The sequence below is a fragment of the Pleurodeles waltl genome, unplaced genomic scaffold (assembly GCF_031143425.1).
Source record: "Pleurodeles waltl isolate 20211129_DDA unplaced genomic scaffold, aPleWal1.hap1.20221129 scaffold_59, whole genome shotgun sequence".
Lineage (NCBI taxonomy): Eukaryota > Metazoa > Chordata > Amphibia > Caudata > Salamandridae > Pleurodeles > Pleurodeles waltl.
The window spans coordinates 1,209,430-1,233,213 of record NW_027150301.1 but is presented as its reverse complement, the minus strand read 5'-3'; the positions used below and the strand labels follow the sequence as shown (position 1 = coordinate 1,233,213).

The 23,784-nt window shown below is 48.3% G+C and overlaps 1 protein-coding gene across 1 annotated transcript in view; it reads right to left on the bottom strand.

Annotated features, from left to right (window-relative positions):
• Positions 1-23,356, bottom strand: part of LOC138278803 (E3 ubiquitin-protein ligase TRIM11-like) — a 904,985-nt gene extending 881,629 nt beyond the window's left edge. Inside the window, exon 1 of the mRNA XM_069219316.1 lies at positions 22,940-23,356. Coding sequence (XP_069075417.1) covers positions 22,940-23,356 — 417 coding nt within the window. The remainder of the gene's footprint in view (positions 1-22,939) is intronic.
• Between the last annotated feature and the right edge of the window lie 428 nt (positions 23,357-23,784).

Here is a 23,784-nt window from a genome sequence, read left to right as displayed (position 1 = left end):
ACATGTCTAAGATCATGGAATTGCCCCCTCTATGCGATCCTGGCATTGTTGGCACAATCCCATGATCCCACGGGTCTGTAGCACAGACCCTGGTACTGCCAAACGGACTTTTCAGGGGTTTCACTGCAGCTGCTGCTGCTGCCAACCCCTCAGACAGGTTTCTGCCCTCCTGGGGTCCAGCCAGGGTTGGCCCAGGATGGCAGAACAAAGGACTTCCTCAGAGAGAGGGTGTTACACCCTCTCCCTTTGGAAAAAGGTGTTAAGGCAGGGGAGGAGTAGCCTCCCCCAGCCTCTGGAAATGCTTTCATGGGCACAGATGGTGCCCATTTCTGCATAAGCCAGTCTACACCGGTTCAGGGACCCCTCAGCCCTGCTCTGGCGCGAAACTGGACAAAGGAAAGGGGAGTGACCACTCCCCTGACCTGCACCTCCCCTGGGAGGTGCCCAGAGCTCCTCCAGTGTGCTCCAGACCTCTGCCATCTTGGAAACAGAGGTGCTGCTGGCACACTGGACTGCTCTGAGAGGCCAGGGCCAGCAGGTGACGTCAGAGACTCCTTCTGATAGGCTCCTTCAGGTGTTGCTAGCCTATCCTCTCTCCTAAGTAGCCAAACCCTCTTTTCTGGCTATTTAGGGTCTCTGCTTTGGGGAATTCCTTAGATAACGAATGCAAGAGCTCATCAGAGTTCCTTTGCATCTCTCTCTTCACCTTCTGCAAAGGAATCGACTGCTGACCGTGCTGGAAGCCTGCAAAACTGCAACAAAGTAGCGAAGACGACTACTGCAACTCTGTAATGCTGATCCTGCCGCCTTCTCGACTGTTTTCCTGGTGGTGCATGCTGTGGGGGTAGTCTGCCTCCTCTCTGCACTAGAAGCTCCGAAGAAATCTCCCGTGGGTCGACGGAATCTTCCCCCTGCAACCGCAGGCACCAAAGAACTGCATCACCGGTCCCCTGGGTCTCCTCTCAGCACGACGAGCGAGGTCCCTTGAATCCAGCAACTGTGTCCAAGTGACTCCTACAGTCCAGTGACTCTTCAGTCCAAGTTTGGTGGAGGTAAGTCCTTGCCTCCCCACGCCAGATTGCATTGCTGGGAACCATGACTTTTGCAGCTACTCCAGCCTCTGTGCACTTCCGGCGGAAATCCTTTGTGCACAGCCAAACCTGGGTCCACTGCACTCTAACCTGCATTGCACGACTTCCTAAGTTGTCCTCCGGTGGCGTGGGACTCCTGTGTGCAACTTCGGGTGAGCACCATTTCACTCCTCTTCATAGTGCCTGTTCTGGCACTTCTGCGGGTGCTGCCTGCTTCTGAGAGGGCTCCTTGTCTTGCACGATGCCCCCTCTGTCCCCAGACGCAATTGGCGACATCCTGGTCCCTCCTGGTCCACAGCAGCATCCAAAAACCCTAACCGCACGATTTGCAGCTAGCAAGGCTTGCTGGTGGTCTTTCTTCAGGAAAACACTTCTGCATGACTCTCCACGGCGTTGGGCATCCATCCTCCAAAGGGGAAGTTTCTAGCCCTTGTCGTTCCTGCAGAATCCTCAGCTTCTACTGTCCAGTAGCAGCTTCTTTGCACCCACAGCTGGCATTTCCTGGGCATCTGCCCCCCTCCGACTTGCTTGTGACTTTTGGACTTGGTCCCCTTGTTCCACAGGTACCCTCGACTGGAAATCCATTGTTGTTGCATTGCTGGTTTGTGTCTCTCCTGCAGAAATCCCCTATCACGACTTCTATGTCCTTAGGGGAACTTTAGTGCACTTTGCACTCTCCTTTCAGGGTCTTGGGGTGGGCTATTTTTCTAACCCTTACTGCTTTCTTACAGTCCCAGCGACCCTCTACAAGGTCACTAAGGTTTGGGGTCCATTCGTGGTTCGCATTCCACTTTTGGAGTATATGGTTTGTGTTGCCCCTATCCCTATGTGTCCCCATTGCATCCTATTGTAACTATACATTGTTTGCACTGTTTTCTAAGACTATACTGCATATTTTTGGTATTGTGTACATATATCTTGTGTATATTTGCTATCCTCATACTGAGGGTACTCACTGAGATACTTTGGCATATTGTCATAAAAATAAAGTACCTTAATTTTTAGTATATCTGTGTATTGTGTTTTCTTATGATATTGTGCAAGTGACACTAGTGGTACTGTACGGGCTTCACTCGTCTCCTAGTTCAGCCTAAGCTGCTCTGCTAAGCTACCATTATCTATCAGAACAAGCTGCTATACACCCTATACACTAATAAGGGATACCTGGGCCTGGTGCAAGGTGTAAGTACCCCTTGGTACTCACTACAAGCCAGTCCAGCCTCCTACATTGGTTGTGCAGCGGTGGGATAAGTATGTTGCAACTACTTACCACTTTTGTCACTGTACTTTTCATAAGAGAAAAATATACAAAACAAGTTCAGTGTATGTACACCTAACCAAAAAGTTTTGCATTTCCTCTTTTCACTCTTTTTCTAAGTGCTGAAAAGTACCTCTAAACTTCCTAAAAAGTTCTTTAAAACTTTTTAAAAGTTTTTTTCTGTCTTTCCAAAAGTTCTGAAAAACTTTTTCTTCACTTTTTCTATCACTTAAACTATTTCTAAAATGTCTGGCACAGGCCAAACTGTTGATCTGTCCAAACTTGCTTATAATAACCTTAGCTGGAAAGAAGCAAGGAGTCTCTGCATAGATAGAGGTTTAAGTGTAAGGAAGAATCCTTCTAGAGAACTGTTGGTTAACATGCTTAAAGAACAAGATAAGGCCAGAGGTGCCCCATCTGTTGAAAAAGTGGCTAATGGTTCCCAATCTGGTCCAAGGACACCCCTAGAAAAAGATTCAGGAAAGAAACTTCCTAGCCTGCCCATTAACAGACAGCCTAGCATAGTTGGTACTGATGTAGACTCACACCATACTGATAGTGTAGTCTCACATCATACCAAGAGTATTCCTTCTCACCACAGTAGAAGTGATGTTTCTGTTAACCAAGCTGTTAGGATGCCTTCTGTTAGGGATGGGTCTCCTTCTGTTCAATCTCATCATACTTCTGTTTCTAGAATGTCCCTCCCACCCACCCTGATGACAGAGTGTTAGAAAGGGAGCTCAATAGATTGAGAGTGGAACAGACCAGACTGAAGCTCAAGAAGCAACAGATGGATTTGGATAGACAGTCCTTAGAAGTGGAAAGGGAAATACAGAAATTGGGCTTAGAAACCCATGGTGGCAGCAGCAGTATTCCCAAGAGTCATCCTGCAAGAGAGCATGATTCTAGGAATCTGCACAAGATAGTTCCCCCTTATAAGGAGGGGGGTGACATTAACAAGTGGTTTGCTGCACTTGAGAGGGCCTGTGTTGTACAGGATGTCCCTCAAAGGCAGTGGGCTGCTATCCTATGGCTATCCTTTAGTGGAAAGGGTAGGGATAGGCTCCTTACTGTGAAAGAAAGTGATGCCAATAATTTTACAGTTCTTAAAAATGCATTCCTGGATGGTTATGGCTTAACCACTGAACAGTACAGGATGAAGTTCATAGAGACCAAAAAGGAGTCTTCACAAGACTGGGTTGATTTTGTCGACCATTCAGTGAAGGCCTCGGAGGGGTGGTTACATGGCGGTAAAGTTACTGATTATGAAAGCCTGTATAACTTGATCCTGAGAGAGCATATTCTTAATAATTGTGTGTCTGATTTGTTACACCAGTACTTGGTGGACTCTGATCTGACCTCTCCCCAAGAATTGGGAAAGAAGGCAGACAAATAGGTCAGAACAAGGGTGAACAGAAAAGTTCATACAAGGGGTGACAAAGATGGCAATAAGAAGAAGGATGGTAAGTCTTCTGACAAGGGTGGGGACAAATCTAAAAATGAGTCTTCATCAGGCCCACAAAAACACTCTGGTGGGGGTGGTGGGCCCAAATCCTCTTCTAATCAAAACAAAGAAAAGAAACCTTGGTGCTATTTATGTAAAATAAAAGGCCATTGGACAACAAATCTCAGTTGTCCAAAGAAAAGCACCAAGCCTCCTACCACTACAACCCCTACTGCTACACCTAGTGTCCCTACTAATAGCAGTGGTGGTGGGAGCAAACCTACTAATAGCCAATCCAAGGGAGTAGCTGGGCTCACTATTGGTAACTTAGTTGGGGTTGGTCTGATTAGGGAGACCACAGAGGCTGTGTTAGTCTCTGAGGGGGCTATTGATTTAGCCACCTTGGTTGCTTGTCCCCTTAACATGGATAAGTACAAGCAACTACCCCTAATAAATGGTGTTGAGGTTCAGGCCTACAGGGACACTGGTGCCAGTGTTACAATGGTAATAGAGAAACTGGTCCACCCTGAACAACACCTACTTGGTCACCAGTACCAAGTAACCGATGCTCATAGCAACACCCTTAGCCACCCCATGGCTGTTGTGAATCTCAACTGGGGGGGGGGGGGTTACTGGCCCAAAGAAAGTTGTGGTTGCCTCAGATTTACCTGTAGACTGTCTATTAGGGAATGATTTAGAGACATCAGCTTGGGCAGAAGTGGAGTTGGAGGCTCATGCAGCAATGCTGGGCATTCCAGGGCATATTTTTGCTTTGACCAGGGCTCAGGCCAAAAAGCAAAAAGGACAGGGTGACTTGGATCCTGGAAGAATGGACCAAGTGCTCCCTAAAGCTAGGGGTAGCAAAGGTAAATCACTAACTACCACCCCTCCCTCTACAGTGGATTCTACTTCTGAGGAAGAAGAATTCCCACCCTGTGCAGAACCTACACAAGAGGAGCTGGAAGCAGACACTGCTGAGCTTTTGGGTGAAGGGGGGCCTGCCAGGGAGGAGCTGAGTGTGGCACAGCAGATCTGTCCCACACTAGAGGGTCTAAGGCAGCAAGCTGTCAAACAAGCAAATGGGGATGTCAGTGACTCTCACAGAGTTTACTGGGAGGACAACCTCTTGTACACTGAAGCAAGGGATCCAAAAGCTGGAGCTGCCAGGAGATTGGTGATTCCTCAGGAGTACAGAAAGTTCCTCCTAACTCTTGCTCACGACATTCCCTTAGCTGGACATTTGGGGCAAATGAAAACTTGGGACAGGCTTGTTCCCTTGTTTCATTGGCCTAGAATGTCAGAGGACACAAAAGAATTTTGTAAGTCCTGTGAAACCTATCAAGCCAGTGGCAAGACAGGTGGCACTCCAAAGGCACCCCTTATTCCACTGCCTGTGGTTGGGGTTCCCTTTGAAAGGGTAGGGGTTGACATAGTTGGCCCCCTTGACCCTCCTACTGCTTCAGGCAATAGGTTTATCTTGGTGGTAGTGGACCATGCCACCAGATATCCTGAAGCAATTCCTCTAAGGGCCACTACAGCTCCTGCAGTGGCAAAGGCCCTCCTGGGAATCTTTTCCAGGGTGGGCTTCCCAAAAGAGGTGGTATCAGACAGGGGAAGCAATTTCATGTCTGCTTACTTAAAGGCCATGTGGAAGGAGTGTGGTGTGACATACAAGTTCACCACACCCTATCATCCACAAACAAATGGACTGGTGGAGAGATTTAACAAAACTCTCAAAGGCATGATTATGGGACTCCCTGAAAAACTCCGCAGGAGATGGGATATCCTTTTACCATGCCTCCTTTTTGCTTATAGGGAGGTACCCCAGAAAGGAGTGGGCTTCAGCCCCTTTGAACTTCTCTTTGGACACCCTGTGAGAGGTCCCCTAACACTTGTTAAGGAGGGTTGGGAACAACCTTTAAAAGCTCCAAAGCAAGACATAGTGGACTATGTACTTGGCCTCAGATCAAGGATGGCTGAGTACATGAAAAAGGCCAGTAAAAACCTTCAGGCCAGCCAAGAGCTCCAGAAGCAATGGTATGATCAGAAGGCTGTTTTGGTTCAGTACCAACCAGGGCAGAAAGTGTGGGTCTTGGAGCCTGTGGCCCTAAGAGCACTCCAAGATAAATGGAGTGGACCCCACACAATTGTTGAGAAGAAGGGTGAAGTCACCTACTTAGTTGACTTAGGCACTGCCAGGAGTCCCCTTAGGGTGCTCCGTGTCAACCGCCTGAAACCCTACTATGACTGGGCTGATCTCACCCTGTTCATGGCAACTGATGAGGGACAGGAAGAAGACAGTGATCCTCTACCTGATCTCCTCTCTTCCACAGAACAAGATGCTCTAGTGGAAGGTGTTGTACTAGCAGATTGCCTTACTGCTGAGCAGAAAGACCACTGCATGAATCTCCTGGGTCAGTTTTCTGAACTCTTCTCTACTGTGCCAGGTACAACTTCTTGGTGTGAGCACACTATAGATACTGGAGACAGCTTGCCTGTCAAAAGTAAGATCTATAGGCAGCCTGACCATGTCAGAGACTGCATAAAGAAAGAGGTGGAGAAAATGTTATAACTGGGAGTGGTTGAGCACTCTGAAAGTCCATGGGCCTCTCCTGTGGTACTTGTACCAAAACCTCATTCCAAGGATGGAAAGAAGGAAATGTGGTTTTGTGTTGACTACAGAGGTCTCAACCAGGTAACCAAAACTGATGCTCACCCTATACCCAGGGCAGATGAGCTCATAGATACACTGGCATCTGCCAAGTATCTAAGCCCTTTTGATTTGACCTCAGGGTATTGGCAGATCAAATTATCAGAAGATTCAAAAGCTAAAACTGCATTTTCAACCATTGGAGGCCATTACCAATTCACAGTAATGCCTTTTGGATTGAAAAATGCACCTGCCACTTTTCAAAGGTTGGTGAACACAGTCCAGCAAGGGCTGGAAGCTTTCAGTGCAGCATATCTGGACGATATAGCTGTCTTTAGCTCCAGCTGGGATGATCACCTGGTCCACCTATGGAAAGTTTTAGAGGCCCTGCAAAAGGCAGGCCTCACTACCAAGGCTTCAAAGTGCCAGATAGGGCAGGGGAAGGTGGTTTATCTGGGACACCTGGTTGGTGGAGAACAGATTGCACCACTACAGGTGAAAATCCAAACTATTATAGATTGGGTTCCCCCTACTACTCAGACTCAGGTGAGAGCCTTTTTAGGCCTCACTGGGTACTATAGGAGGTTCATAAAGAACTATGGCTCCATTGCAGCCCCTCTTAATGACCTCACTTCAAAGAAAATGCCTAAAAAGGTATTATGGACAGCAAACTGTCAGAAAGCTTTTGAGGAGCTGAAGCAGACCATGTGCTCTGCACCTGTCCTGAAAAGCCCTTGTTACTCTAAAAAATTCTATGTCCAAACTGATGCATCTGAATTAGGAGTAGGGGCAGTCCTATCACAACTTAATTCTGAGGGCCAGGATCAACCTGTTGCTTTTATTAGTAGGAGGTTGACCCCTAGAGAAAAGCGTTGGTCTGCCATAGAGAGGGAGGCCTTTGCTGAGGTCTGGGCACTGAAGAAGTTGAGGCCATACCTGTTTGGCACTCACTTCATTGTTCAGACAGACCACAAACCTCTACTTTGGCTAAAACAAATGAAAGGTGAAAATCCTAAATTGTTGAGGTGGTCCATATCCCTACAGGGAATGGACTATACAGTGGAACATAGACCTGGGAGTACCCACTCCAATGCAGATGGACTCTCCAGAAATTTCCACTTAGACAATGAAGACCCATCAGGTAATTGTGAGAAGGTAGCCTCTTTCTAGCCTTGTTACCCCCACTTTTGGCCTGTTTGTGAGTGTATGTCAGGATGTTTGTCACTGTTTTCACTGTCTCACTGGGATCCTGATGGCCAGGCCTCAGTGCTCATAGTGAAAACACTATGTTTTCAGTATGTTTGTTATGTGTCACTGGGACCCTGCTAGTCAGGACCCCAGTGCTCATAAGGTTGTGGCCTATATGTATGTGTCACTGGGACCCTGTCACACAGGGCCCCAGTGCTCATAGGTGTGCATGTATGTGTTCCCTGTGTGGTGCCTAACTGTCTCACTGAGGCTCTGCTAACCAGAACCTCAGTGGTTATGCTCTCTCATTACTTTTAAATTGTCACTGACAGGCTAGTGACCATTTTTACCAATTTACATTGGCTTACTGGAACACCCTTATAATTCCCTAGTATATGGTACTGAGGTACCCAGGGTATTGGGGTTCCAGGAGATCCCTATGGGCTGCAGCATTTCTTTTGCCACCCATAGGGATCTCTGACAATTCTTACACAGGCCTGCCACTGCAGCCTGAGTGAAATAACGTCCACGTTATTTCACAGCCATTTTACACTGCACTTAAGTAACTTATAAGTCACCTATATGTCTAACCTTTACCTGGTAAAGGTTAGGTGCAAAGTTACTTAGTGTGAGGGCACCCTGGCACTAGCCAAGGTGCCCCCACATTGTTCAGAGCCAATTCCCTGAACTTTGTGAGTGCGGGGACACCATTACACGCGTGCACTACATATAGGTCACTACCTATATGTAGCTTCACCATGGTAACTCCGAATATGGCCATGTAACATGTCTATGATCATGGAATTGCCCCCTCTATGCCATCCTGGCATTGTTGGTACAATTCCATGATCCCAGTGGTCTGTAGCACAGACCCTGGTACTGCCAAACTGCCCTTCCTGTGGTTTCACTGCAGCTGCTGCTGCTGCCAACCCCTCAGACAGGCATCTGCCCTCCTGGGGTCCAGCCAGGCCTGGCCCAGGATGGCAGAACAAAGAACTTCCTCTGAGAGAGGGTGTGACACCCTCTCCCTTTGGAAAATGGTGTGAAGGCAGGGGAGGAGTAGCCTCCCCCAGCCTCTGGAAATGCTTTCTTGGGCACAGATGTGCCCAATTCTGCATAAGCCAGTCTACACCGGTTCAGGGACCCCTTAGCCCCTGCTCTGGCGCGAAACTGGACAAAGGAAAGGGGAGTGACCACTCCCCTGACCTGCACCTCCCCTGGGAGGTGTCCAGAGCTCCTCCAGTGTGCTCCAGACCTCTGCCATCTTGGAAACAGAGGTGCTGCTGGCACACTGGACTGCTCTGAGTGGCCAGTGCCACCAGGTGACGTCAGAGACTCCTGCTGATAGGCTCCTTCAGGTGTTAGTAGCCTATCCTCTCTCCTAGGTAGCCAAACCCTCTTTTCTGGCTATTTAGGGTCTCTGTCTCTGGGGAAACGGTAGATAACGAATGCAAGAGCTCATCCGAGTTCCTCTGCATCTCCCTCTTCACCTTCTGATAAGGAAACGACCGCTGACCGCGCTGGAAGCCTGCAAACCTGCAACATAGTAGCAAAGACGACTACTGCAACTCTGTAACGCTGATCCTGCCGCCTTCTCGACTGTTTTCCTGCTTGTGCATGCTGTGGGGGTAGCCTGCCTCCTCTCTGCACCAGAAGCTCCGAAGTAATCTCCTGTGGGTCGACGGAATCTTCCCCCTGCAACCGCAGGCACCAAAAAGCTGCATTACTGGTCCCTTGGGTCTCCTCTCAGCACGACGAGCGAGGTCCCTCGAATCCAGCGACTCTGTCCAAGTGACCCCCACAGTCCAGTGACTCTTCAGCCCAAGTTTGGTGGAGGTAAGTCCTTGCCTCACCTCGCTGGGCTGCATTGCTGGGAACCGCGACTTTGCAAGCTACTCCGGCCCCTGTGCACTTCCGGCGGAAATCCTTTGTGCACAGCCAAGCCTGGGTCCACGGCACTCTAACCTGCATTGCACGACTTTCTAAGTTGGTCTCCGGCGACGTGGGACTCCTTTGTGCAACTTCGGCGAGCACCATTTCACGCATCCTCATAGTGCCTGTTTCTGGCACTTCTCCGGGTGCTACCTGCTTCAGCGAGGGCTCTTTGTCTTGCTCGACGTCCCCTCTCTCTTCAGGTCCAATTTGCGACCTCCTGGTCCCTCCTGGGCCCCAGCAGCGTCCAAAAACGCCAAACGCACGTATTGCGTGTAGCAAGGCTTGTTGGCGTCCTTCCGGCGGGAAAACACTTCTGCACGACTCTCCAAGGCGAAAGGGATCCGTCCACCAAAGGGGAAGTCTCTAGCCCTTTTCGTTCCTGCAGAAACCTCAGCTTCTTCTGTCCAGTAGAAGCTTCTTTGCACCCGCAGCTGGCATTTCCTGGGCATCTGCTCATCTCCGACTTGCTTGTGACTTTTGGACTTGGTCCCCTTGTTCCACAGGTACCCTAGATTGGAAATCCACAGTTGTTGCATTGCTGGTTTGTGTCTTTCCTGCATTATTCCTCTAACACGACTTCTTTGTCCTTAGGGGAACTTTAGTGCACTTTGCACTCACTTTTCAGGGTCTTGGGGAGGGTTATTTTTCTAACTCTCACTATTTTCTAATAGTCCCAGCGACCCTCTACAAGGTCACATAGGTTTGGGGTCCATTCGTGGTTCGCATTCCACTTTTGGAGTATATGGTTTGTGTTGCCCCTATCCCTATGTTTCCCCATTGCATCCTATTGTAACTATACATTGTTTGCACTGTTTTCTAAGACTATACTGCATATTTTTGCTATTGTGTATATATATCTTGTGTATATTTCCTATCCTCTCACTGAGGGTACACTCTAAGATACTTTGGCATATTGTCATAAAAATAAAGTACCTTTATTTTTAGTATAACTGTGTATTGTGTTTTCTTATGATATTGTGCATATGACACTAGGTGGTACTGTAGTAGCTTCACACGTCTCCTAGTTCAGCCTAAGCTGCTCTGCTAAGCTACCATTATCTATCAGCCTAAGCTGCTAGACACCGTATACACTAATAAGGGATAACTGGGCCTGGTGCAAGGTGCAAGTACCCCTTGGTACTCACTACAAGCCAGTCCAGCCTCCTACAGTAATGACTAGTCTTATTGTCCTTCGTTTGGGGGGGGGGTTGTGTAGGAAAGTACCATCTTGCCTGGCATGTTACCCCCATTTTTCACTGTATATATGTTGTTTTAGTTGTATGTGTGTAGGAGGCTGGACTGGCTTGTAGTGAGTACCAAGGGGTACTTGCACCTTGCACCAGGCCCAGTTATCCCTTATTAGTGTATAGGGTGTCTAGCAGCATAGGCTGATAGATAATGGTAGCTTAGCAGAGCAGCTTAGGCTGAACTAGGAGACGAGTGAAGCTCCTACAGTACCACTAGTGTCACTTGCACAATATCATAAGAAAACACAATACACAGATATACTAAAAATAAAGGTACTTTATTTTTATGACATTATGCCAAAGTATCTCAGAGTGTACCCTCAGTATGAGGATAGCAAATATACACAAGATATATGTACACAACACCAAAAATATGCAGTATAGTCTTAGAAAACAGTGCAAACAATGTATAGTTACAATAGGATGCAATGGGGACACATAGGGATAGGGGCAACACAAATCATAGACTCCAAAAGTGGAATGCGAACCACGAATGGACCCCAAACCTATGAGACCTTGTAGAGGGTCGCTGGGACTATTAGAAAATAGTGAGGGTTAGAAAAATAGCCCACCCCAAGACCCTGAAAAGTGAGTGCAAAGTGCACTAAAGTTCCCCCAAGGACAAAGAAGTCGTGATACGGGAATTCAGCAGGAAAGACACAAACCAGCAATGCAACAACGATGGATTTCCAGTCGAGGGTACCTGTGGAACAAGGGGACCAAGTCCAAACGTCACAAGCAAGTCGGAGATGGGCAGATGCCCAGGAAATGCAAAGAAGCTGCTACTGGACAGTAGAAGCTTAGGTTTCTGCAGGAACGACAAGGGCTAGAGACATTCCCTTTGGAGGACGGTTCTTTTCTGCTGTGGAGAGTCGTGCAGAAGTGTTTTCCCGCTGAAAGACCGCCAACAAGCCTTGCTAGCTTCAAATCGTGCGGTTAGTGTTTTTGGATGCTGCTGTGGCCCAGGAGGGACCAGGATGTCGCCAATTGCGTCAGGCGACAGAGAGGATGTCGAGCAAGACAAGGAGCCCTCTCAGCAGCAGGCAGCACCCGGAGAAGTGCCAGAAACAGGCACTACAAGGATGCGTGAAACGGTGCTCAATCGAAGTTGCACAAAGGAGTCCCAAATCGCCGGAGACCAACTTAGAAAGTCGTGCAATGCAGGTTAGAGTGCCGTGGACCCAGGCTTGGCCGTGCACAAAGGATTTCCGCCGGAAGTGCACAGAGGCCGGAGTAGCTACAAAAGTCGCGGTTCCCAGCAATGCAGTCTGGCGTGGGGAGGCAAGGACTTACCTCCACCAAACTTGGACTGAAGAGTCACTGGACTGTGGGAGTCACTTGGACACAGTTGCTGGATTCAAGGGACCTCGCTCGTCGTGCTGAGAGGAGACCCAAGGGACAGGTGATGCAGTTCTTTGGTGCCTGCGGTTGCAGGGGGAAGATTCCGTCGACCCACGGGAGATTTCTTAGGAGCTTCTAGTGCAGAGAGGAGGCAGACTACCCCCACAGCATGCACCACAGGAAACCAGTCGAGAAGGCGGCAGGATCAGCGTTACAGAGTTGCAGTAGTAGTCTTAGCCACTTTGTTGCAGTTTTGCAGGCTTCCAGCGGGGTCAGCAGTCGATTCCTTGGCAGAAGGTGAAGAGAGAGATGCAGAGGAACTCTGATGAGCTCATGCATTCGTTATCTAAAGAAATCCCCAAAGCAGAGACCCTAAATAGCCAGAAAAGAGGGTTTGGCTACTTAGGAGAGAGGATAGGCTAGCAACACCTGAAGGAGCATATCAGAAGGAGTCTCTGACATCACCTGGTGGCACTGGCCACTCAGAGCAGTCCAGTGTGCCAGCAGCACCTCTGTTTCCAAGATGGCAGAGGTCTGGAGCACACTGGAGGAGCTCTGGACACCTCCCAGGGGAGGTGCAGGTCAGGGGAGTGGTCACTCCCCTTTCCTTTGTCCAGTTTCACGCCAGAGCAGGGCTAAGGGGTCCCTGAACCGGTGAAGACTGGCTTATGCAGAAATGGGCACCAAATGTGCCCATTAAAGCATTTCCAGAGGCTGGGTGAGGCTACTCCTCCCCTGCCTTCACACCATTTTCCAAAGGGAGAGGGTGTAACACCCTCTCTCAGAGGAAGTCCTTTGTTCTGCCATCCTGGGCCAGGCCTGGCTGGACCCCAGGAGGGCAGAAACCTGTCTGAGGGGTTGGCAGCAGCAGCAGCTGCAGTGAAACCCCCGAAAAGGCAGTTAGGCAGTACCAGGGTCTGTGCTACAGACCACTGGGATCATGGGATTGTGCCAACTATGCCAGGATGGTATAGAGGGGGCAATTCCATGATCATAGACATGTTACATGGCCATATTCGGAGTTACCATTGTGAAGCTACATATAGGTAGTGACCTATATGTAGTGCACGCGTGTAATGGTGTCCCCGCACTCACAAAGTCCGGGGAATTTGCCCTGAGCAATGTGGGGGCACCTTGGCTAGTGCCAGGGTGCCCTCACACTAAGTAACTTTGCACCTAACCTTTACCAGGTAAAGGAAAGACATATAGGTGACTTATAAGTTACTTAAGTGCAGTGTAAAAGGGCTGTGAAATAACGTGGACGTTATTTCACTCAGGCTGCAGTGGCAGGCCTGTGTAAGGATTGTCAGAGCTCCCTATGGGTGGCAAAAGAAATGCTGCAGCCCATAGGGATCTCCTGGAACCCCAATACCCTGGGTACCTCAGTACCATATACTAGGGAATTATAAGGGTGTTCCAGTAAGCCAATATAAATTGGTAAAATTGGTCACTAGCCTGTTAGTGACAATTTGAAAGAAATGAGAGAGCATAACCACTGAGGTTCTTATTAGCAGAGCCTCAGTGAGACAGTTAGTAACTACACAGGTAACACATTCAGGCCCCCTTATGAGCACTGGGGCCCTGGCTGACAGGGTCCCAGTGACACATACAACTAAAACAACATATATACAGTGAAAAATGGGGGTAACATGCCAGGCAAGATGGTACTTTCCTACAATGTGTCACTGGGACCCTGCCAGCCAGGGCCCCAGTGCTCATAAGTGTGCCTGAATGTGTTACCTGTGTTATGACTAACTGTCTCACTGAGGCTCTGCTATCCAGAACCTCAGTGGTTATGCTCTCTCATTTCTTTCCAAATTGTCACTAAAAGGCTAGTGACCAATTTCACCAATTCACATTGGCATACTGGAACACCCTTATAATTCCCTAGTATATGGTACTGAGGTACCCAGGGTATTGGGGTTCCAGGAGATCCCTATGGGCTGCAGCATTTCTTTTGCCACCCATAGGGAGCTCTGACAATTCTTACACAGGCCTGCCACTGCAGCCTGAGTGAAATAATGTCCACGTTATTTCCCAGCCATTTACCACTGCACTTAAGTAACTTATAAGTCACCTATATGTCTAACCTTTACCTGGTAAAGGTTAGGTGCAAAGTTACTTAGTGTGTGGGCACCCTGGCACTAGCCAAGGTGCTCCCACATAGTTCAGGGCAAATTCCCCGGAGGTTTGTGTTGCCCCTATCCCTATGTGTCCCCATTGCATCCTATTGTAACTATACATTGTTTGCACTGTTTTCTAAGACTATACTGCATATTTTTGGTATTGTGTACATATATCTTGTGTATATTTGCTATCCTCATACTGAGGGTACTCACTGAGATACTTTGGCATATTGTCATATTGGCATATTGTCAATATCTGTGTATTGTGTTTTCTTATGATATTGTGCAAGTGACACTAGTGGTACTGTAGGGGCTTCACTCGTCTCCTAGTTCAGCCTAAGCTGCTCTGCTAAGCTACCATTATCTATCAGCCTAAGCTGCTAGACACCCTATACACTAATAAGGGATACCTGGGCCTGGTGCAAGGTGTAAGTACCCCTTGGTACTCACTACAAGCCAGTCCAGCCTCCTACATAGGGGCGCTATATGAGCGTGTTTACTCACTCATGACCCTCTGTACTATATTCTGATTCCAGTCCTCTTACCTTGTACCCCCGCTCTGCTTCCTTCATGGGGGTCACACAGTAGGAGACAATACATTTTTGGGGGGGAACAGGAACAGCCTTGGGGACTTTTCAATCGACCCTATACAAATTGCTTGTTATTTGCAAATTGCAGGCTCCAATAAATGTACACAATTCTATATATTGGAAGTGAAATAGGGAGAAAGAAAGGCATGTTGTCAGAGTCTAAAAGTATCTTTTGTTGTATTTTACATTCACAAACTAAGTAACTCAAATGTGAAAATAACATGTTGATTAACCTTGCATCTTCGTAAAAACAAGCAAACAAAGGTAGGAGGGTAAAAAGGGAGAACATACCCTTTGCGCCCCACACCCATCATGCCCCTCGTCTCATGCCAATTGGAACCACAATGCCTTCTGCCAGAGCTAGCAGCCAAGGTGAAAGGCATATCAGGTCACAGAGCATAATTCATGCAGCTGTTTAAAGCAACAACTGGAATGTTTCTTTTCTTTCTTCTGCTCTTTTCAATAGTTTACAATGACAGAAACTATGCACTAAGGTTTTAAGTGATTTGTGGGAAAGTTGATGGTGTGACTATGTATTATATGGGGTAAAATACCCCCTGTGTACATAAAGATATTTCAAGTCACCTTGAAGTTCATACCTTATAAACAAGCAATGGCAAAGCTAATAGGTCTTGCCTATGCATGATCTATTGCCTTTGCCAATAAGTTTTAGCCATGCTGTACACTAGTAAGACTACTATTCAGCATGGCTAAAAGTTAATGTCGTAAAGGAGAATGATGTGTCATTGATTGGTGTGGCGTAGTGTCATGGACTAAGTAGAGTGTCCTAGAATGAAGTAGTCAACTGACTCTAAAGGACAGTGGTCCCTTGAGTAAAATGCAACACCACTCCAATAAACAATGATATTAAAGTAATGTAGGAAAGTGCCACTGTTGGCATGGTTACCCCTCCACTTTTTTGCCTAGTGTTGATGCCAACTTTGATTGAAAGTGGACTGGGAACCTGCTAACCAGGCCCTAGCCCCAGTGTTCTTTTCCTAAAGCTGTACCTTTGTTTCCACAATTGGCACAACCCTGGCAAACAGTTAAGTCCCTTGTAAAAGATACCCATGGTACCAAGGACCCTGTGGCAAGGGAATTTCTCTAAGGGCTGCAGCATGTATTATGCCACCCTAGGGGACCCCTCACCTAGCACATACACACCGCCTTGCAGCTTGTGGGTGCTGGTGGGTAGAAAAAGACAAAGTCGACATGGCACCCCTCTCAGGGTGCCATGCCCACAAATTACTGCCTGTGGCATAGGTAAGTCACCCCTCTAGCAGGCCTTACAGCCCTAAGGCAGGGTGCACTATACCCCGGGTAAGGGCATAGATGCATGAGCAATATGCCCCTACAGTGTCTAAGTCCATTCTTTGACATTGTAAGTGCACTGTAGCCATATTGAGTATATGGTCTGGGAGTTTGTCACTATGCACTCCACAGCTTCACTGAATACTGGGAAGTTTGGTATCAAACTTCTTAGCACAAAAACTCACACTGATGCCAGTGTGGGATTTATTGAAAAATGCACACAGAGGGCATCTTAGAGATGCCCCCTGAATGTTAGCCAAAGTGCTAGTGTCGGACTGACCGGGCTGTGCCACCCTGCCACACAACACAGTTTCTGACCACATGGAGTGAGTGCCATTGTGCACTCTGTGGTCAGAAACAAAGCCTGTCCTGGGTGGAGGTGCTTCACACCTCCCCCTGCAGGAACTGTAACACCTGGCGGAGAGCATCAAAGGCTCAAGCCTTGGATTACAGTGCCCCAGGGCACTCCAGCTAGTGGAGATGCCCGCCCCCGGACAAAGCCCAACTTTTGGCGGCAAGCCCAGTGGGAAAATTAGGGAAAACAAGGAGGAGTGACCACCCCAGCCAGGACCACCCCTAAGGAGTCCAGAGCTGAGGTGACCCCCTCCCTGTAGGATCCTCCATTCTAGGTTTGGAGGACAGGGACCAATAGGATTAGGTTTGTGGCCCCCTCCCCAAAGAGAGTGGGCACAAGGAGGGTGTAGCCACTGTCAGGGACAGTAGCCATTGGCTACTGCCCTCTGACCAACGCCCCTAAATCTAGGGTTTAAGGGTCTCCCTGAACCCAGCTCACCAGATTCCTGGTGACCTACGAGACGAAGAAGGACTGCTTAGCTGAAACCCCCCAGCAGAGAAGAAGGAAGACGACAACTGCTTTGGCCCCAGCCCTACCGGCCTGTCTCCTGCTTCAAAGAACCTGCAAAAGACCAGCGACACGTCCAGTGGCACCAGCGACCTCTGCCCAGCTCAAGAGGACTGCCCTGCACCCAAAAGGACCAAGAACTCCAGAGGACAGCAGCTCTGCTGGAGAAAAACCTACAACCAAGGACTCCCGCCTCGCTCTGGATGCGTGAGTCTTGACCCCTGTGCACCCGATGCCCATGGCCCATGTCCAGGTGGTCTACCCAGCAAGAGAGGGTCCCCAGGTGACTGCGAGCAAGTGCCCACCCTGGGTTGACCCCTCCACGATGACGCCTGCAGAGGGAATCCCGAGGATCCCCCTGACCACTAAGCTCCAGATAAAGCTATCCGACGCCTAAAGACACACTGCACCCGCAGCCCCCAGGCCTTGGAGAACCTGACCCTCGGTGCCTCTACACTCAGCAGGCGTCCCTCCTCCCTGTCCGACTGGTGGTGTGCCTGAGACACCCCCCTGGTCCTCGCCTGCAGCCTCTGAGTGACCCCCGGGGTCACCTCATAGACCAGCATTGAAAACCCGATGCACCCTGCACCCGGCTTCCCCTGTGCCCGCTGAGGGTGTGTGTTGGGTGCCTACTTGTGGCCCCTTCAGTGCTCTTCTAATACCCCCTGGTCTGCCCTCCGAGCCGCGGGTACTTACCTGCAGGCAGGCCTGATTCTGAGTACCCTCTGTCTCCTTTAGGAACCCACATTAAAATTGCTCAACTTTGACCTCTGCACCCGACCGGCCCTGTGTTGCTGGTGGTGGGTGTTTGAGGTTAACCTGAACCCCAACCGGTGAACTTCCTAAAACCCAGAGACTGAAACTGTAAGTGTTGTACTTTCCTGTAAACCGAACTAACATTTCTTCACCCAAGGAACTGTTTCTGAAAATTGCATTGTGTCCGATTTTAAAACAGATAATTGCCAATATTTCAAAAACTGTATTACTTACCGATTTCAAACAAAGTACTGTTGATACCTGTGTGAAATACGAACCTTTTAAAGTACTTACCTGCAATTTGAATCTTGTGGCTCTAAAAATAAATTAAGAAAATATATTTTTGCTATATAAAAACCATTGGTCTGGAGTTAAGTCATTGAGTGTGTGCTTCTTCTATTGTCTGTGTGCGTACAAGAAATGCTTTGCACTACCCGCTAATAAGCCTAACTGCTCGACCACACTACCACAAAAGAGAGCATTAGTCTTATCTACTTAAACTTCTGTTAAGCGTCTGTGGAACCCTCGGACTCTGTGCACACTATATCCCATTTTGATATAGTATATACAGAGCCAGCTTCCTACAAGGAGTATCCAAATGGAAGGTTTTGTGCATTTATTCAATCAAAATATAATAGACCAAATGTAGCTGGAAAACATGGGAAATCGAGAAAGACTTTAGTATTCGGGCATTACACAAGTTATCTGGATGACCCAATGTCACCAATTGCAAGAAAAATTTGAAAAGTATCCCGTATAGCACAGTGGTTAACATCCACAATAATGATTTACAAGTTTTCATACACTGGCTTTTACATCAATGAGTCAAATAGTGAATCAAGAAGTCATTAGCTCATAGTACATATGCTTATGCCAACTTATATGCAATATCACAAATTAAGGTCAAGGTACTTTGGCCGACGACATTTCGATCCCCTAGACAAGTATCAGGATCATCCTCAGCTTTAGTTAAGATAAAAGGGTTACCGAGCGCTTGTAGCCAAAAAGGCCAAGATGAATCTGACTCACGTCTCACACGAGTGAGAAGGCAATCAATGGAGATCTGAATCTCTAATCAAGCGCCAGTGCCATTAAACAGTAGTAGAGTGGAGTACTGTCAGAGTGTAGTAGAGTGTCGTAGAGTGGAGTGGCAGAGTGTTGTAGAGTGGAAAGGCATAAAAAAGAGTGAAGTGGCATAGAGTGATGTAAAGTAACGTGAAGTGGCGTAGAGAGAGTTGAGTAGAGTGTTGTTGAGCATAGTACATTGTTGTATAGTGAAGTGGCATAGAGGGTTGTGGAGTGGCGTGGAGTAGAGTATTATAGATTGAAGTGGCATAGAGTGGAGTAAAGTGGAACAGAGGGACATATAGGGAGTTGTGTAGGGAGTTACAGAGTGGAGAAAGTGTTAGAGTTTAATGGAATAGAGTGTCAGAGTCTAGTATCATGGAGTGTAATCTCACAGTGATGTGTCATAGTGTGGAGTTGAGTGGTCTAGAGTAAAGTGGCAGAGTGCAGTGGTGCAAAGTAGATTGGCGTAGAGTGCATTGGTTTTGAGTAGAGTGGTACAGAGTGCCCTGGTTTAGAGTAGCATGCAGTAGTGTAGAGTGGTCAAGAGTAGAGGGGTGCAGAATGGAGTGGCACAGCATAGATTGCAGTGGTGCAGAGTGCTGTGTCATAGAATGATGCGGTGCATGGTAGAGTGGAGTGGTACAAGGTAGAGTAGACTGGTGTAGAGTGCAGTGGTAGAGGGTAGTGGTGCAAAGTAGAGTGGTGTAGAGTGTAGTGGCATAGAGTGCATTGGTGTAGAGTGCAGCAGAGTGACATAAAGTTGAGCGGTGCGAGTAGAGTGCCGTGGTGAACAGTAGAGAGGATTATAGTTCAGAGGCAGAGTGCAGTGTTGCAGAGTAGAGTGTCATAAAGGGCAGTGGTGTAGAGTAGAGTGGCCTAGAATGCATTGGTGTAGAGTGATGCAGAGTAGAGAAGAGTGGCAAAGAGTACAGTGGTGCAGAGTAGAATAGAGTGGCAAAGAGTGAAGTGGCATAGAGTAGATTGTTGCAGAGTAGAGTATAAGGGTGAAGAGTAGAGTGTTGAAGAGTAAAGCTTAGTGATGTAGAGCGCTGTGCCATAGAGGGATGCGGTGCATGGTAGAGTGGAGTTGTGCAAGGTAGAGGAGACTGGTGTAGAGTGCAGTGGTGGAGTGCAGTGATGCAGAGTAGAGTGGCGTAGAGTGTAGTGGCATATAGTACATTGGTGTAGAGTACAGTAGAGTAGCATAAAGTTGAGCGGTGTGAGTAGAGTGCCATGGTGCAGAGTAGAGAGGAGTATAGTTCAGTGGCAGAGGGCTGTGTTGCAGAGTAGAGTGTCATAAAATGCAGAGGTGTATAGTAGAGTGGCATAGAATGCATTGGTGTAGAGTGCTGTGACGTAGGGTGGTGCAGAGTAGAATAGAGTGACACAGAGTGCAGTGGCATAGAGTAGATTGCTGCAGAGTACAGTATAGTGGTAAAGAGTAGAGTGTTGCAGAGTACTGCATTGTGACGTAGAATGCAGTAGCATAGCGTGGTGCAGAGCAGACTGGAGTGGCGCAGGGTACATTGGAGTGGTGCAGAGTAGAATAGAGTGCTATAGAGTGCAGTGGCATAGAGTAAATTGCTGCACAGTAGAGTATAGTGGTGAAGAATAGAGTGTTGCAGAGTAGAGTATAGTGATGTAGAGTGCAGTAGCATAGAGTGGTGCAGAGCAGATTAGAGTGGTGCAGGGTACATTGGAGTGGTGCATAGCGTAGAGTGGAGTTGCATAGATTGCAGTGGCATAGAGTAGATGGTTTCAAAGTAGAGTAAAGTGTCCTAGAGTGGTGTGGTGTAGATTAGAGTGCAGTGGTGCAGAAAAGAGTGCAGTGGGGCAGAGTACAGTGGCACTGAGTGCAGTGGTGCAGAGTAGAGTGGCGTGGAGTTCAGTGGCGGAGAGTACAATGTTGCAGATTAGAGGGTTGTAGAGTACAGTGGTGTATTGCAGAGTGCCGTGGAATGCACTGGCGTGGAGTGCATTGGCATAGAGTGCTGTGGTGCAGAGCACAGTAGCATAGAAAACAGTGGCATAGAGTGCTGTGGTGCAGAGTAGATTGGCATAGAGTGCAGTGGCATAGAGTGCATTGGTTTTGAGTAAAGTGGTGGAGATTGCACTGGCAGAGTGCGGGGGTGTAGTGTACATTGGTTAGAGTAGCTTAGCATAGATTGCAGTGATGTAGTGCAGAGTGCTGTAGAGCAGAGTGGTGTAGAGTGGAGTGGTACAACATAGATTGCAGTGGAGTAGAGTAGCACAGAGTGGAGAAAAGTGGTGTTGGGTGCAGTGGCATAGGGTAGATTGTTTCAGAGTAGAGTAAAGAAAAGATAGAGAAAAGATAATATACTTCAATATGCTTAAGTATGTAACAATAACAACAACATAAATAATAACGCTAGGCATAACAGCCCAAAATGAAATATGGCTTCTCCCTGTTAGCCACGCTGTAATCAAACCTTTCATTACCCAGATAAAAAAAACATTAGCATGAATGATAGAAAAAGATACCTTTCCAATAGCTAAATTGTGTAGTGTGAAAAGGTAAAATCTGGGCTCAGTCTCTACTTCCCTGTTTCACCAACTGGTGTGATCTTAGGCAAATACAAATATTGTATTTTGCAGAGTCTCCTCTCTAGTCTGCAGGTGTCAGGCTGAGTGGGACTCTGTTTTCTCTTTAGATCTTCCTCATTGTCCTGTGGCTCCTCTTCAAGGGGCAGGTGATGCAGACAGCAATCATTAAAAGCTCCTTTCTCCTCCTCACTCCATTTGTTCTCTTGTGCACCCTTAGACCCTGGTTTATACTTTTTGGTGCAAAACTGCACTAACGCAGTTTTGCACCAAAACGTTTAGCACTGGCTTGCACCATTTCTGTGCACCAGCCGGGCACCATATTTATAGAATGGTGCAAGCCGGTGCAAAGGGTAGACTAGTGTAAAAAAATGACGTTAGTCAGGTGGGGCTGGCGGTATGGAAGAAGGGGGTTTTGCACCAAAAAATTACGTTAGGCAGGTTAGGGAAAAAAAAATGACTCCAACCTGCCTAGAGCCATTTTCTGATGCAAAACCATCCATACTACATGACTCCTGTCTTAGAAAAGACAGGAGTCATGCCCACCACCCCAATGGCCAGCACAGGGGACCAGGGTCCCCTGGGCATGGCCATTGCACCCAGTGCCATGTAGGGGGGTCCAGTTCATGGCCCCCAATGGCACTTAAAAAAAAAGACTTACCTGTACTTACCTTACTTACCTGGGATGGGGTCCCCCATCCTCCGCTGTCCCTGTGGTGTGGGTGCGGGTGTCCCTGGGGCCTGGGGAGGACACCTGCAGGCTTATTCCTTGGTGTTCCACCATGGAAATAGGCCCACAAGTCCCCTAACGCCTGCCCTGACCCAGGCGTTTTTGACCCCTCCGTCCCTCCGAGCGTGATTTTTGCACGGGAGGATAAATAAGGCGCTAGGGCCTTAGAGTAATTTTTTGCCCGGGAACGCCTACCTTGCATCTCATTGACACAAGATAGTTTTCCGCAGGCAAAAAATGACTTTAACTCCAATATTTTGGTGCTAGACATGTCTAGTGCCAAAATATAAATATGGAGTTACGTTTGCAACGGGTTTGCATTAAAAAAAAAAGATGCAAATCTGGCACAGAGTATAAATATGCCCCTTAATGCCCAGAGCTGTAAACAGGACAAACAAAAGGGCAGAGGGCGTAGGGGCATCCTAACTCACCTTCATTCTGTAACCATCAGATTGAAGGCAGGTCAGTGCAGGGCTATTATATGTAGCGCTTTTGCGCGGTATTCGCCCTGTGAATAATAGAAGTGAGAGGGGGAAATTATTTTGTCCCCTTGTCCTCCCCACCCTTGTCCCCCGTGCCCCACCCTCCAAAATCTGGGGGGGGGATACATCTCCCGCATCCCCCACACTTCCTACGCCCATGTAACACGGTGCTCTCTGTGTGCCCGGGACTCTCAATCCACACACAGGAGTTCACCGTCGGTTTCACAGAAGAGCTGCAGCCTCTCCCCGTGCTCCTTGCACAGACTTCCAGGCGCTATACAAGTGTCAGTTCTCTTACCTTGTACTCCTGCTCTGCTTCCTTTGTGGGGGTCACACGGTGCTCTCTGTGTGCCCGGGACTCTCTACAGACCACACACAGGAGCCCACCGTCGGTTTCACAGAAGAGCTGCAGCCTCTCCCCGTGCTCCTCGCACAGACCTTCTGTGGCAGGCCCTCTGGGCGCTATATCCAGTCTTTTCACCATTTCTACCATATTTGCCAATCTCTTATTCGGCTTCAGTTTCTTCTCCAGGTCCAGCCTCTCTCTGCACTCCGGGCACCATTTCTCTAAGTCCCTGCTGGCCTTGAACCTGGTGATGCAGGAGAGGCAGAAGCTGTGTCCGCAGTCCAGGGTCACGGGGTCAGTGAACAGCTCCGTGCAGATGGAGCAGGTGCCCTCTTCTATGAGCTCGACCCTGAGGTCTGCAGCCGCCATGTCTGTCCCGAGAGGGTCAGGTCCTCTCCCTCTGACAGGAATATCTTATCAGTACCTGTGTAAGGTGTGTCCGGCTCACGGCAACCTTTAGTCTCATCACGTCACCGCCTGACACAGGTGATAAGCTGCTCAACACGAGAAATAGTGTAGGTGGCGTCGTCCTCGGGTGGCTGCAGCGCACAGTGACTTCCAGAGTAAAACATCAGAGGAGAGAGAGGTTGTAGTGACACCCCTAGATGTCTGCTGCACACAGTGTCTACAGAGTAAAACATCAGAAGTGGGAGAGGTTGTATATGAAACCCTCAGGTCAGGTACACATGGTGACTTCAAAGTGAGTGACATCCCTAGAACTGAGTTTGAAGGGGCCCATAAAGGGCCAAAGATAGAATTGAGTGGGCCACCTACAATTGGCATACTTGAAGATTGTC